The 16,905-nt window shown below is 40.0% G+C and overlaps 1 protein-coding gene across 1 annotated transcript in view; it reads left to right on the top strand.

Annotated features, from left to right (window-relative positions):
- Positions 1-1,959, top strand: part of PURG (purine rich element binding protein G) — a 57,554-nt gene extending 55,595 nt beyond the window's left edge. The window contains exon 3 of the mRNA XM_069573347.1: positions 1,746-1,959. Coding sequence (XP_069429448.1) covers positions 1,746-1,925 — 180 coding nt within the window. The 3' untranslated portion in view covers positions 1,926-1,959. The remainder of the gene's footprint in view (positions 1-1,745) is intronic.
- Positions 1,960-16,905: the final 14,946 nt, after the last annotated feature.

The following is a 16,905-nucleotide window of genomic DNA, read 5'->3' as shown; positions in this document are numbered from 1 at the left end:
TAAGATGCGGATTTCCATGGTGGTCCAGGGAAGACTCTGCTCCCAGTGCAGAGGACTGGGGTTCAATTCCTGGTCAGAGAACTAGATCCCACATGCCACAACTAAGAATTTGCATGTAAACTAAAATCCTGCATGTAGCAGCTAAGATCCAGTACAGCCAAATAAATAAATATAAATAAATATTTTTTAAAAAGCTAAGATGGGATCAGAGTTGTAAGGGGCAAATACTACAGAGGGAAAATGGGGAGCTGCGGGAGACAGAGGAGATAGGCCATCAGCTCATTGCTGCTCCGTGTGAATGAGAGAGGGAACATCTTAGACCGCAGCACTGTTCCAAGGAGGTTGGCAAGACCCAGAGGGAGACCTCGAGCCAAAGGCGCCCTTCAGAGGAGTCCTGTGTCTTTCAGAAATGGGCCTGCCTTGGTATTCCTGCCGTGAGCAGTCTCTGGGAACGGTCCAGGGGAATGAGGTCTTGGCTTGAACCCAGTGGTGGGAGTCAGAGCCCAGCAGCTGGGGCCTTTGGTTCACCCTCCTCCTGCATTAGGAGATCCAGGAGGCACACTCTCAAGGCTGCCCAGCACATGGAGGTGTTTGAGCCACAGAGAGCTCATCTCGGCCATGGATGAAATGCTCAGGCTTATTTGGCTCATTTTGAATGAGGGGTAATTTTGATATTTATACTCAAATTTGGTGGGGAAAGATTAGCCTAAGTGGAGTCTGAACTGACCATGAGAAATAAAATTAATGGTAAAATATTCATGAGTACTCTCAAGCTTGATAGATTTCTACTGCATAATAGCAACTACTTTATGACTTTTAAAAACATTTTAATATACAAATATCTCACTATATAACTTGCATCTTATGTATAAAAATAAAAACATCTCTTTCAATATAAAAGCCTAAATTTGTACAAGAAGGAATGATTTTAAAGTAACCAGATTATTTTTTAAGATATCCTATGTTGCGTATTTAATAGTAAATGCTGCTAGCACACTTATTTAATCCTTGAAAAGTCTTTGATTTTACTCAATCACAAAAGTCATTTGTACATATATAGATATAATATAGTATAGTGCTAAATATATTATATATACAATAGATTACTTATTATTAAATGCATTAATTAGAATGTTAAGTTCCTCCCTAATCTCACTCATCGGGGCAACTGTTGCTAACAGTTTAGTGAATAGTTTTCCAAATTTATTTATTTAATGTAAACAAACAATTTTAAAATTAATATTTTACTCTACTCAACTATGCTTTACCCAAATTGCTTCTTTAAACATCACCTTTTTTACTCCTCATAGGTTTTTTAAATAACATTTTAAAAAATTGAGGTATACTTCACACAACATAAAATTCATTATCTCTAAGTGTACACATCACTGGTCTTCGTATATTCATTATATTACACAACTATCACCACTTATCACCATTTTCATCCCCTTAAAAAGAAACCCTGTACCTATTAGCAGTTAATCCCAATTTCCCTTCCCACGGGGCCTGTTAGCTACTAATCTACTTGTCTCTATGGAATTACCTATTGTAGATAATATATTATAATATAATAATATATTATGTTGATGCAAACATAATTGTGTTTGCATTGTTGAAATTTGCCATTTGATATTGTAATGCATTCTTAAATAAATGTGGTTTGTTATACATCATTTTAATGAGCATTTCTACCTTCATTTTTTTTGCTAATGTCTTACTTGCTATTTATTTTATATTTATTTTAGACTATGGGAGTGATGTTAGACAAAAAGCAAACTAGAGCAATTTTCTTATTTGACCTCAAAACGGGTCGAAAGCAGCAAAGACAACCCGCAACATCGACAATGCTTCTGGCCCAGGAACTGCTAACAAACATCCAGGGCAGCGGTGATCGAAAAGTTTTGCAAAAGAGACTGGAGCCTTGAAGATGAGCATAGTGGCCAGCCATCTGAAGTTGACAACAACCAATTGAGAGAAATCATCAAAGTTTATCCTCTTACATGAGAAGTTGCTGAAGAACTCAACGTCAACCATTCTTTGGCCATTTGGCGTTTGAAGCTAATTGGAAAGGTGAAAAAGCTCAATGAATGAGTTCCTCATGAGCTGACTGAAAATCAAAAAATTGTCATTTTTAAGTGTCATGTTCTCTTATTCTGGCCTTGCCTGGTGGTTCAGCAGTAAAGCACCACCTGCACAGACTTCCCTGGTGGTCCAGAGGCTAAGACTGTATGCTCCCAATGCATGGGACCCAGGTTCAGTCCCTGGTCAGGGAACTAAATCCCTCATGCCACAACAAAGACCTGGTGAAGCCAAATAAAGTTAACAAATAAATAAATATTGCGGGGGGCGGGAATCGACCTACAATGCAGGAACGTCAGGAGAAGAGAGTTCAATCCTTGAGTCGGAAAGTTCCCCTGGAGGAGGGCATGGCAACATGCTCCAGTATTCTTGCCTGGAAAATCCCATGGGCAGAGAGCCTGGTCGGCTACAGTCCATAGCGTCACAAAGAGTCAGACATAACTGAAGCGACTTGGCATGCGTGCCCTTCTCTTATTCTAGGCAACGAAAAGTGGATTTTATATGACAGCCAGTGACAACCAGCTCAGTGGTTAGACTGAGAAGAAGTTCCAAAGCACTTCCCAAACTTGCACCAAAAAAAGGTCGTGGTCGTTTGGTAATCTGCTGCCTGTCTGCTCCACTACAGTTTTCTGAATCCCAGCAAAACAATTACATCTGAGAAGTATGTTCAGCAAATCAATGAGATGCACCTAAACCTGCCACACCTGCTCAATAGTATTTCAATGTGTGGATATACTAAATATCTAAATTTATTAATCTGTTCATTGACATTTGAGTTGTGTCCAGCCTTTAGCTATTAAAAGTAAAGCTGCTGTGCAAAGTTGTGTTCCAGTATTTCATGTACACTAGCTTCCATTTCTCTTTCCCAAATATCTAAGATTGGAATGACTGGATTATATGGTAAGTGCATATTTAACTTTTTAAGAAACTGTCAAACTGTTTTCCAAAGTTGTTGTTCCATTTTACATTCCTACCAGCAAGTCCTCCACATCCTCACCAATACTTGGTATGATCAGTTTTTCTAATTTGTGTCATTTGAATAGGTATATAGGGGGTATCTCAGATGGTTTTAATCTGCATTTCCCTAATGACTAGCAATGCTGTGTATCTTTTCATATACTTAGGTAAAGTGTCAAATCTTTTCCCATTTTTGATTTGCAATTGTTTTGATTGCCTTGTTTGAATTTTTTATGACTTTTACTTGTTGATTGATTGTGGCTGTGCTGGGCTTTCTTTGCTGCATGGGTTACTCTCGAGGTGCAGTGCTAGGGCTTCTCACTGTGGTGGCTTTTCTTGGGCAGCTCGGGCTCTAGGCCACTCAGGCTTCAGTAGTTGTGGCTCCCAGGGCTCTGGAGCACAGGCTGAGTAATGGTGGCACACTGCTTAGTTGGGATCTTCCTGGACCAGGGATCAAACTCTCCTGCACTGGCAGGTGGATTCTTCACCACTGACCTTCCAGGGAAGTCCACCTTGTTTGAATTTTGAGAGTTCTTTATACAAGTCCTGTATCAGCTGTATGAGTACAAATATTTTCTCATTCTGTGCCTAGTCTTTTCATTTTCTTCTCAATGCCTTTCAAAGAATAAAAGCCTTTACTTTTGCTAAAGCCCAGTATATCAATTTTTTCTTGTGAATCCTATTTTTAATACCATATTATAGAATCCGAGGTCTCAAAAATTTTCTCCATTTTTTTATTTTACAAATTTTGTAATATTATACATTATGTATATAAGCATGTGATCAATTTTGAGGTTTTTCTTTTTTTAAGAATGAATCTTTATTTTTTAGCCATGTTGCAGCAGGTGGGAATCTAAATTCTCCACCCAGGGATCAAACCCGTACCCCGTGCAGTGGAAGCATGGAGACCCAACCACTGGAAAGCCAGGGAATCCCCAAGTTAACTTTTGTGCATAATGTAAGATATGGATTAAATTCCATGGAATATTCCAGACAGTCATACTGGAGTGGGTTGCCGTTCCCATCTCCAGGGTATCTCCCCAACCCCAGGGATGGAATCCAGGTCTACTGCATTGCTGGCAGATTCTTTACAGGCTGAGCCACCAGGGAAGAGGTTTGTTGCAATAGAATATCCAATTGTTTCAGCATCATTTGTTGCAAAAACTATTCTTTTCCACTGACTCACCCTTGCATCTTCCTTGGAAAATCAATTGTCCATATACATGTGGCTCTATTTTTGGACCCTATTCTAGTTACCAGAATATCCTACCTTGGTTCCTTGATTTTTGGGAAAAAAAATTTTAATGGAAAAAGGCAGATGGAAGTCTCTGAACTACTTCCTTCTCCCAGCAAAGATAGTAAATCAAAAACAATACTGGATCCCAGGGAGGAATGGCCAAAATTGATTCTATCCCTAGAGGCCTAAAGGATGCAGAAGTTAGTGATCCATATCATACATTTTTTAAAAAATAATTTATTTACCTGTTTATTTACTTTGGCTTGCTGGGTCTTCGTTGCTTCATGGGCCTTTCTCTAGTTGTGGTGAACAGAGGCTACTTTCTAGTTGCACTGCAAAGCCTTCTCATTACAGTGGCTTCTCTTGTTGCAGAGCTTGGGCTCTAGGGCGTTCCGGCATCAGTAGCTGCGGCACGTGGGCTGAGTAGTTGCGGCACGTGGGCTCTAGAGCGCAGGCCCAGTAGTTGGGGTGAACAGATAGTTCCCCCCACCTCCCGTGGCATGTGGGATATTCTCAACCCAGGGATCAAACTGCATCTCTGCATTGGCAGGCAGGTACTTTACCACTGAGCCACCAGGGAAGTCCTATTATACTCCTAGCATTCAGGAAATTTTGAGGGTTTTAGGAGCTCTATGCCAAGAATGGGACAAAGACCAACAGCACAGTGATATTTTATGATGTTGCAGAGATGGTTTGCTGGGCTTCTTGTTTTCTCTGAATTCTCTAATGTTGCTGTCGCCCGTTACCTTTGCAGTTCAGAACGATTTGGCCTGATGACTGCACTCAACACCTTTCTCAAATCCACTTGAAGGTTGTGCTGCCACATGGGAAAGTGTCCTCGCATCTCAGAACAGGACTTCCTGATTAGTAGGTCTCTAAGCAGAGCATAGTGAAGAGAACTAAAAAGCCTCTTGATGACAGTGAAAGTGGAGAGTGAAAAAGTTGGCTTAAAGCTCAACATTCAGAAACGAAGATCATGGCATCTGGTCCCATCACTTCATGGGAAATAGATGGGGAAACAGTGGAAACAGTGTCAGACTTTATTTTGGGGGGCTCGAAAATCACTGCAGATGGTGATTGCAGTCATGAAATTAAAAGACGCTTACTCCTTGAAAGAAAAGTTATGACCAAGCTAGATAGCATATTCAAAAGCAGAGACATTACTTTGCCGACTAAGGTCCATCTAGTCGAGGATATGGTTTTTCCTGCGGTCATGTATGGATGTGAGAGTTGGACTGTGAAGAAGGCTGAGCGCCAAAGAATTGATGTGTTTGAACTGTGGTGTTGGAGAAGACTCTTGAGATTCCCTTGGACTGCAAGGAGATCCAACTAGTCCATTCTGAAGGAGATCAGCCCTGGGTGTTCTTTGGAAGGAATGATGGTAAAGCTGAAACTCCAGTGCTTTGGCCACCTCATGCGAAGAGTTGAGTCATTGGAAAAAACTCTGATGCTGGGAGGGATTGGGGGCAGGAGGAGAAGGGGACGACAGAGGATGAGATGGCTGGATGGCATCACTGACTCAATGGACGTGAATCTGAGTGAACTCCGGGAGTTGGTGATGGACAGGGAGGCCTTGCGTGCTGTGATTCATGGGGTCACAAAGAGTCAGACACGACTGAGTGACTGAACTGAACTGAACTGAAGCAGAGCATGCAAATTTTGAAACTTCCTGACAGTTCTCCAAGGAGACCAGAGAGGGAAAGGTTAAAAACCTACACACCTACCAAACAGATTAAGTTTCTTTCCTCCGTGCTAGCAAAGTGTAGATACTAACAAAATCATCTCCTTTCCACATTCTGTACTCTCACTCATGTCCAATAAACTAAGGTCTAATTACTGAAAACTCCATAATTATAATCTGAACCCTTCATATAATGAAATAGTAATTATGTATTACTGAACGGCTTCAAGCCGAAGCATACTTTCTATTTAGCAGAAAACACCCCCTCCTACTTATTAAGAAACAACCGTATCATTTATTTATCTCTTATGTACCATATGTTAGACAAGATGTTATTTTCACATAAGTTATTTCCTTCACTGTATCTTTTGTGTGTGTGTGTGCATTTATTCATTCATTGCACAACTGGTAGCAGGGGAAAAAGTATCTAACAGGGCTTTATGCCTCTTGACTTGCCTGAATCCTCAACATTGAGGACAGAGCAAATTAAGGGGTAGCGTAATCGGCTTCAATTTCCTACAGATGGAGCATTGTTATTTAAATATAATTACTTTCTTTATGTTGCAGTTCCTGGTTTTAAAAGATTGTTTCCTGGATGAGCTAAAACTAGATACACAGCATCCCCATCCGTCATTTAAACTCTCATTTGTTAATTACACTGGAAAACGTTGCACCCTGTGTACAGATTTGAAATCACTGGCCATATTCCAACTTCGTGAAAGATGACGTATAAACAGCAGCCTGTCTCACCACTGAATAACTCCAAATGCGACTGTGTGATTTTGCTGTGTTAATACTTAAGGTGATATATGCTCCTATGTGCAGATTTGTTGGGATTTAAAGGAAAATAAAAGAAGATGACTCACAAATGTCACTATAATCTAATTACAGAACATTTCTTACTTTATTTTATTTTTGGAGGATAATTGCTTTACAGTATTGTGTTGGGTTTTGCGGTACAGCTATAAGAATCGACTATATGCATACAAATATCCTCTCCCTCTTGTGTCTCCCTCCCACCACACCCCATCCCACTCCTCTGTGTCATCAGAGTTTTCGTTATGTTTGTTTACTAATTTCAGAACATTTTCATCCCTTATGAAAGAGACCCCATACCCATTAGCTGTCAATCCCTACGTGCCCACTTCCTCCCCTCTGCCCCACTTTCCCAGCAACCACTAATTTCCTTTCTGTCCCTATAGATTTGCCAATTGTGGACATTTCTTATAAATGGAATTAGGCTCATCCATGTTGCAGCATGAATCAGTACTTCATTTATAAAGAAGTCTTTTTAAAAATACCCCCAAATCAAATAAATTCTTTGTGAGGTAATGAATAAGGTATATTAAAGATAAACATGTAATTTAGCTATGTACCCGAGTATCTTGTTTTGATTGTGTCAAGGTAGTGATTTATTTGCACAGTTTTATAGACAGCAGTATAATTTAAGTTCAGAAAGTAATAATTAAAGAGAAAGACTAAAGTAAGCAAGACCTGTTTTCTTCCCTAAATTTGGTAATGTATCTCTCCATTTCTCTAAATTTGTAGGTATGGTGGAAAGTTAGTACTTCTAATCCATTCAGAAAGAAAAAAAATCTGAAGGGCTGAAAAAACAGATGCTTGAAAACTGATGAAGAGGTTGTTTTCCTTTCACCATATACCAGAGGTCTGAAAGCTCGTTTTAGAGTAAGAACATTCAGTTGCCTCATAAACAAAGCAAGATCATGGGTTTTCCATCGTGTAAAAGGTACATGAAAAAATACCACGCAAATTGCCAGCTGCCCTTAGGGCACTGGGCAGCAATGGTATCTTTCAGCTGCTGCTGCTGCTGCTAAGTCACTTCAGTTGTGTCCGACTCTGTGCGACCCCACAGACAGCAGCCCACCAGGCTCCCCTGGCCCTGGGATCCTCCAAGTCAAGAACACTGGAGTGGGTTGCCATTTCCTTCTCCAATGCATGAAAGTGAAAAGTGAAGTGAAGTCGCTCAGTCGTGTCCAACCCTCAGCGACCCCGTGGACTGCAGCCTTCCAGGCTCCTCTGTCCATGGGATTTTCCAGGCAAGAGTCCTGGAGTGGGGTGCCATTGCCTTCTCCTATCTTTCAGCAACTCACCCTAATTCTACTGTTTTTCGTAGGTCTCTTCACGACCCTTTGCTCTAACTTCCCCTTGGCTTTCAGTTGCCTTCTCTCCCTGGCCTTGGTTTGCCGTTCCATCTCCCGATGCACTTGCGCAGGGAAAGATGACACGAGTAACCAGGAGCAAATTGCCCAAGTGACTTTTTGTCTCCAGAAGCTCAAAGTGGCAACCTCATCATTGTGGGTTTTGCTGGGTAGAACAGTGGTTTTTTTTTAATATTTATTTATTTGGCTGACCTGGGTCTTAGTTGCAGCCTGCAGGACCTTTAGCTGTGGCAGGTGGGATCTAGTTCCCCGATCAGGGATCAAACGTGGCCCTCCTGCTTTGGTAGCACAGAGTCTTAGTCACTGGACCACCAGGGAAGTCCCCAAACAATCTTGATTAGACTTGGCAAACAGTCTTAAAGCTTCAGCAAAACAGGGATGCTGGACAATAAGAAAGAATATAAATAATCATGCACTTACTATTTTCAAAAATCATCTAACGGTTATCCTGGTATAGATTTTAAAATAATTGGACTGACTGACACTTATTTTATGTGAGTTTTTGCCTTTATTTTGCACCAGGTGGTGAGGGGCTGCCACCTGATCCAAGCTGCTTTGAAACACTGGGGTTCTTTCAGAAAGATGACAGTAGCTGCCCAAAAGTTTGCCTTGAATGAGGATTAGCACTCAGCTGACTCCTTGATACCTGGATATGAGGAAAGGAGCCCTCAGACCACATTCTGCCTACACACTCACATTTCTTTTTTTTCTTAATATATATATTTTTTGTTGCAGTGTAATAGATTACAATAGATGATAAGAATCCTCTTAGCCTACGGTTACCCCCAGAAGGTATTCTGTAGATTCTTGTTATTCTCTCCAGGTAACTGCGGGGAATGTCTCCAAAATATTTACCAGTCAATATATCTTGAAATGACCCATTTCTGTCTTCTTTATGCTATCTAACAAGTCACTAATCTGGCCAGGAAAATGACCTTTTCGACACTCTGCTAAGTAACAGAGTAACTATGAATGGATCAAGATACACGTAACACACGTAATCACACAAATATCATCTGTGTAGGATAGCCATCCCCAGTAATATCTGATCAGAATGCTCGCTGTAACTAGGTTGTAGCTTAATCTAAGTAATACATCCACAATAACACCTAGTCAGGGCTGAATTATCTTCAAGCAAAGTATAGACATCCTAACATAAAAATTGCACTGGGACTTTCTTGGTGGTCAAGGGGCTGGGACTCGACTCTGCCACTGCAAGGGTCCTGGATTCAACGCCTGGTCAGGGAACTAGATCCCACATGCAGCAACTAAGACCTGGCACAGCCAAATAAATACGTAAATATTTATTTTAAAAGACAGAAGGGTTGTGTCATAAACTTTTCTGTCCCTGAAGTCTCAAGTCCCATCTGAGACTTGTTTGTAAGCTTTCTCACACTGTGTACAGCAGGCCTGTACACAGGGCCTTTTCCATAGGGCCTCCAGTTGAAGAAGTTCAGGGACTCTTTCCATATAGCCATTCAAAGGGCAGGATGAACAGTAACAAGGTCAAGAAAAGTCAATACTCCTTCCTCTTGTCCCTCACATTCAGTCCAGGCCAGACTCCTGCCATAATGAAGTTAGTATCTGCTCCTTCTATATTCCCTTGTGGCTAATAGCCTAGTTTAGGTCATTCCCACTCATGGGGCTCTGCAAAAGCCCAATAACTGCATTGATCCATCCTTTGGACATAGAGGTGCAGAAATACTTCAGGGAATAAATCAACTGAATTACAGCCCAAAATCAAAATAAAAAATACATGTAACAAAACTGGAATATGCATTATGTCCTTCAAAATATTTAAGAAACAGCACTGCAGATTTCAGCTGAGATATCGAACTTGTTACATAATAAATGAATCTGTGTGTGTGTGTGGCGTGTGTGTGTGTGTGTGCACACGCACGCGCATGCACATGTTCAGTCAATCTGACTCTGCAACCCCATGGAGGCTCCTCTGCCCATGAAATTTTCCAGACAAGGATACTGGAGTAGATTGCCATTTCCTCCTCCAGAGGACCGTCCTGACCCAGGAATCAAACCCCTGTCTCCTGCATTGGCAAGTGGCTTCTTTACCACTGAGCCACCGGGGAAGCCCAAAATGTGTCTAGTTGTTCAATAAATACTTGTTGAGCACCTACTGCATACTCTGTGTGTTCAAAGTTCTAGGAAAGCAGCAATGACTATAATAGGGAAAATGTCTCTGCTTTCATACAGCTTACATAGGTCTGCCTCAAATCTTTTTTTGGGGGGTGCGGTGCATGCCCAGGGTTATGCAGGATCTTAGTTTCCCAACTAGGGATCAAACCTGCAGTAGAAACAAGGAGTCTTAACCACTGGACCATCAGGGAAGTCCCTTGCCTCAAACTTTTAATGCATCTCTCTCCTATACTTATATCACTTTGGTTATCACCAACTCAAAATGGAAACATTGGGAAACTTTTTTTTTTTACTTATTTTAATTCGAGGCTAATTACTTTATAATACTGCAGTGTTTTTTTGCCATACATTGCCATGAATCAGCCATGGGTTGAAACTTTTGGAAATTTAGAACCAGTTTTCCTAAATCATGTAAAAGTTTATGTAACATGCAAACAGAATTTGTCTCTTGTAAATCTGCTTCCAAGTCAATTTTTTTAAAAGGAGAAGTTGCTTTCCATCCTATCCTCAATCCTAAAATATCATGAAGACAAAAATCACTCATTCATTTTTTAAAATAATTATTTATTGAATGTTTATTATGTCCTGGGGATACAGCAGTGAACTGAACAAGTTGTTACTTCTACGGCTTATGTTCTAGAGCAGAGAGTCAGACAATAAGTAAACAAGAATTTGTCAGGTGACCAAAAGTGCTGGAATGGAGAGAAAAATCAAGCAGAATATGAAGAATAAGGAGTGCAGGGGTACGATGAAGTCCTGGCCCAGAGGGAAGAGGTCTCTGACGTGCTGAACATATACAAATACCTGAGGAAGTGAGGAACTGCCATCTGGATATGGAGGGAAGAGTATTACCGGCAGGGAAAACAGCAAGTGCAGAGGCCATGAGGCAAGATTGTTCCTGGAGTGTTCAAGGGACAGAAGGGGAGTCCTTGTGGCTGGAAAAGTTAACAAATAAGAAGTGAGGCTTCCCAGGCACTCCAGTGGCTAAGGCTCCAAGCTTCCAGTGCAGGGGGCGTGGGTTCAATCCCTGGTCAGGGAACTGCTGTGGCGTGCAGCCAAAAAAACCCCAAACAAACAGTTTTTTAAAAATCCAATTAAAAATTATTTTAAAAAAGAGAGAGAGAGAAAATAAGAGATAAGATGGGAGAGGAGTTGATGGGGAAAGGGGATGGACCCTGTAGTGATGTGTAGACCAGTGATGTGTATTTTGATCAAAATAAGAAGCTACTGGAGAGTTTTAAGCATGTTTAGTATCATGATATGACTTGCATTTTATTTTGTTTTCTACTTGCATTTTATTTTGTTTTCTACTTGCATTTTCATAGGACCCAAGAGACTACAAGAGGGCCAGAGGGAAGCAGAGAATTCTGTTAGGAGGTTGCAGTAACCCAAAAAAGAGATGGCAGAGGCTTAAACCAGGGGAGCGGTGGAGACAGTGAGAAACAAGGAAAATAAATATGTCCTGAAGAGGCAGCTTAGAGGATTTGGGTAGTAAGTGAGATATGAGAGAAAAAGAGGACTAACTGTCAGAAAGGTGAAGCCCTTTGTACAAAAAGAGAAGACATATATCTAAAAATATAGTGCAGTTTTATATGTCATATACGTGAAATAGAGCAACATAGTCACGTTGTACTTAGCATTCTAAATACTTCTTGTACATTACCTCATTTTTGTGATCTATCCTTGTCAGGTAACCCAGGAATTTATGCTACTCTTTTACTCCAAGTATACATATGTTGAACCCCTCAGCAATGGGCTGGCTTGCCCAAGTTTATACAAGATGTATGATTTCTTATTCTCATTCCAAACTTATTTATTCGCTCTCATTCCCCATGCCCACCTGTAGCACCGCCATCATCCAAAAGTATGTTACATATACTGTGAAATATTACCTAAATGGATGAACACCACTTTCAATTTTTAGGAACTTTCAGACATAAAAATCCTCTTCTGCAATTTCTTCAAGATGAGATGACTAAGTGGTGGAAAATAGTGATAGTAAATTTCTTTCCAAAGATGACTATTCAGGAAAAAAAAATGGTTATTTAAATCCAAGACACCTGGGGCCCTATTATTACTAGGTTTTTAATATTAAGTCATGATTTTTATAGGCATATCCAAAATCAATAAAGATGAGCCCTTTTATGGTTTACTTTACATGTGTATTTTGAAGCTCACTAACCCGAGTTCCTATTCCAGCTCTGCTGCGTATTAGTTCTGTGATCTTGGGCATTTTCTCATTGCTCTATGAAGACATTAGGTTTTGGGGATTAGATGATTAGGAGAATAATGCCTGGCATGTTGTAAACGTTCAATATATAATATCTTCTATCACCCCCACCATCTTTATTGGGAGCAGAATCTGTTAGTTGGTAAATCTTGAAATCTTAAGTTGCTTCTACCCCATGCAGAAACAACCATTCTTTGCAATGAATTCATTAAAAAAAAAAAAAAAGAAAAATCATTTGATCATTTGATACAGTCAGATTTTTTTTCCCCTAGTGCATTTCAGCAGATTATTTTTGGTATTATAGAGGAATAGATGATGGGAAAGAACTTCCTTTTTCTTTCAGCCAATGTTGTCTCTTTGTGAAAATTACTGCCAACAGCAGTAGTCAGTTAAAAAGCAAGGGGTGGTTCTTGTCTTTTGGGCCAATTCCCGCTAGTTCTGGACAAAGCCTGCTGATTAGGTAGCAGCAAAAAAAGGTCAGTGCCAGTATTTACATATGAGGCTTTCTCTCTCATTCTCATCAGGAAATAGTAAAAAGGTGTTGGAGCTAAGCAAATTCATTCATTGAAGACAAAAAATACCCAACATATTTCTTTAAGCTTGAATTTCTGTCCATTTTTATCTTGAAAGGATAATTTCAAGTGAAATTCACTTTTTCTCTGCAGATGAAGTAAATTTATTTTGCTCGTTGATCTATGGGATTCATACACACAATCCAAACTACATCTTCCGTTTCTCTTTTAAGTTTGAAAAATACCACTCTTTGTATGTTGTACCTTGGAAACAATATTCTATGTTGGGGAGAGGAGATTGAGATCATTTTGAATGAAGAAGATTTTAATTCCCAGCATCAGCTTCTGCACTAAAAAACTTCCAGACTTTTCAAGCTTAGGGAGGTGAAGCTGAAAGTTATTCCTTAAGAAGTGCCACTTTATGTCTTTATTCTTCATTTTCTGCATCTTTCCCGCAAAGCAAAATCTCAGCATGACACATTTCTCACTTGGAAACTGTTCATTCACAGTGTTTTCATGATAAACTTATTGCTTTTTCACTACTATACCCTTGACACCTAGCACATATTTGTTACAGGAAAATGAGAATGCTGAATGATTTCTTATTTTTTTCAAGAAAGATATGTGCAATGTAGGCATCTAATCAAAGAGAATTCTGAGAAATACATCACTCCAGGTGAGTACTTGGAAGCAGGCAATGCAATCTTGCGAATTATTATTCTTCTGCTTGCTCAGAAGTGATGACTTTTTAAAGACAAATCTAAGAGGATCAGTTGGTATCTATGCCCAACACTAGCTAAAATCAGAGCTTACTCCTTTTTGTGGGAGTAGGCTTAAGTTTAGTATTTTGAAATACATTACAGGAAAAAGTTTTAAAATGCCAAAAGACTCAGATAAGTAAAAAGAAATGTCAATACCTATGTATTCTTTAACCAAAACAAAATGAAACAACATTCAGATATGACCACTCTAAGTTTAACCTTTTGTCCATGGGAGTTTTCTTTTCTCATATATTTAATTAGAAGCTGCCCTCCCCATATTCCAATTAAGAGACAAAAAACAGTGATTCTAACAGTGGTTCTTGTCTGCACTGGTTTTCCTCCGCTTCAAAGGGGGAAAATGTTCCAGTTCCTTTTCTTTCTAGTTGGCTGTGGTGCAGGCAGAATTTCATTTCAGGTCCTTTTTAAAACTTGTGGTGCAGAAAAGATGGACGATGATAACATCTCATAGTAGTTCTATTATCTCAGTTAAGAAGGATTCAGTGGGTGGGTCCCTCTCTATTATTTAGTACTAATATTAGTATTTATGTTAGTTCAAACATTGGTATAACGTTAATATGGTATCCTTTATATTAATGTCAGTACAAATATTGGTGGCTCAGGTGGTAAAGAATATGCCTGCAATGCAGGAAACCTGGGTTCGATCCCTGGATTGGAAAGATCCCCTGGAGAAAAGAATGGCTCCTCACTCCAGTATTCTTGCCTGGAAAATCCCATGGACAGAGGGGCCTGGTGGCTATAGTCCCTGGATTGCAAAAAGCCAGATATGACTGAGCAACTAACACACACCTGTAGGAAGTTTGCAAACCTTGCATGTGCTATTTGTAATAAAGTATGACTTTTTTCCCAAGAAATGTCACACAAATCTTGGTGAGACTTGCTTGAGAAATCTCGTTAGTCGTGGTTTTGTATTTTTATTTTTTTACTCAGAGAGGAGGAAACACTATTCAATGCTAAATGAGTATCAGTAAACTTCAGGACTAGCATAAGGAATTTTACCAAGGGTCTTCTGGACTAGAACACTAACATGTAAACAAAATCGTTACATTAAAAAACCTGTAAGTTGGTTTTTAGTAAATCGATCTACATTTTAAGTGCTGCTAGGGTCATTTCTGGTTAAAGAATCTCTGGGGGGAAATCCTTTTGAAAGTGAAGAATCTCTTTGTGATATGAATGTTTTTTTGCCTGAACAACCTGGCCAGTCTATTGGGTATATAATGAGCTTTCAGACTAGAGAATTCAATGAAGAAATGAGTCGTGCTTTACCATGGGATGGTGTAGTATGTTGGATGGAATACTATTCAGCCACGAAAAGGACCAAACTACAACTAGCTGGACTGCCCCTAACTAACCAGGGATGTGAATGATCTCCAGTGTCTTGTTGGCTGCATTGCTCTGCCAGTCTCCTGCTCTTCTTTGAGGATGAATTCTCAGCTCCCTATCATTTTTGGCTAGAACACAGGGCTTCCCTAAATTCAACTTCAGCCCTGACTGTCCTACCTTTTAGCTCAAACACCCCCAACCATCTAATTGACCCAAACTCTCATTGTCACAATTCCAACTTCTCAAAAACAAAAATTTAATAGGCATTATCTAGTATTGGATATCCACAACTTGTCCTATAAGCTTTGATATGAGATGGTGTATTCCAGTGTTTGTGGGCAGAACAATATCTTGAAGATAGCATTGTGGATCAGAAAGTGATGATTGTCAATTTTTTTAGGGGGGAGGATAATTGCTTTACAATGTTGTAATTTCTGCTGTACAACAAAGTGTATCAGCAATATGTATACATAGATCCCATCCCTCTTGAGGCTCCCTCCCACCCCGTAGGTGATGATTGTCCAATTTACTACAGATAGCATTTTTGTATCTCTTACCCAGGATCCCACACCCAGACACTCACCTCACAGAAAGTCCTCTTTAAAATCTGTCCTTGAAAAGAGCAAGACCTCAAATTAGACACCTGTTCCCTGCTATATATTCTAAGTTCTGATTTACTAAATCCAACTGAATAAATGACGTCAGAAATAATTGATCCCTTTAGAGAAAATCCTTGCTCTATTTACAAGGGTGTCTGCTTCCCCAACATCTGCCCCATATTAGTCAAATCTCGATTTAATTCATTAACCCTAACATCACAAAAGAATCCTAGATAGAGTAACAAGCAGGGCAGATGTTCTAATCATTGGGAATTATGCCTAATTGCCTTTGATCACTAGTTCCTACTGTTGTCTTTAGTTAAGATTTGAAAAAAATTATGTGAACATTACACTCACTTTTAATAAGAATAGGTGTCTGGGATCATTATTATTTCTCCTGAATCCTTCACTGAAGGATGCCTGAAGGCTTGAAATATCAGAAATCACAATTATCCACTATTGACAAGGAAATATCATGCACTTATAGCAGAAAATATAACTTCTGAACTCCCATGCAGCCAGCCATGAGAAGAGGGCAAATCTTGAGTTCCTTAGGGAAATTAAGGAGATTCTGGACCTGAATGGATCCATTTTGGATTTCTAAGAGGCTTTGGGTACTTGTTTAAATGTTATGTTACTGCCTGTGATATTGAGCACAGGACTGAGGCAAAGAAAAAAATGAAAGCGCAAAGGACACTTGTGGGAGAGAAAATTGGTCAGCAAAGAGGAGAGGGACAGTGGGGAAAGAAAAGAAAACAGGTATAACTGAGGGATGGGAAGTGAAAGATCACCTCTAACAATCCCTTAGGATTCTATTTTTTCTTTAATTTTTTGGCTGCACCTCATGGCCTGCATGGAGAAGGCAATGGCACCCCACTCCAGTGCTCTTGCCTGGAAAATCCCACGGACAGAGGAGCCTGGGAGGCTGCAGTCCATGGGGTCACTAAGAGTCAGACACGACTGAAGTGACTCAGCAGCAGCAGTATGACATGCAGGATGTTAGTTCCCAACCAAGGATCAAACAGGCGCCCCGTGCAGTGGAGGTGCAAGTCTTAACCACTGAACCATCAAGGAAATCTCTTAGGATTCTAAATGAAGACCACCACTGGTCTACCAAAATGAACAAGACAGTGTCTTTCTCAGCTTTCTCTAAATTCTGCCTCCCTTAAACCCC

This window comes from Ovis canadensis, chromosome 26, assembly GCF_042477335.2.
Source record: "Ovis canadensis isolate MfBH-ARS-UI-01 breed Bighorn chromosome 26, ARS-UI_OviCan_v2, whole genome shotgun sequence".
NCBI lineage: Eukaryota > Metazoa > Chordata > Mammalia > Artiodactyla > Bovidae > Ovis > Ovis canadensis.
The sequence above is the reverse complement of the archived record's forward strand: the minus strand, read 5'-3'. Positions and strand labels throughout refer to the sequence as shown.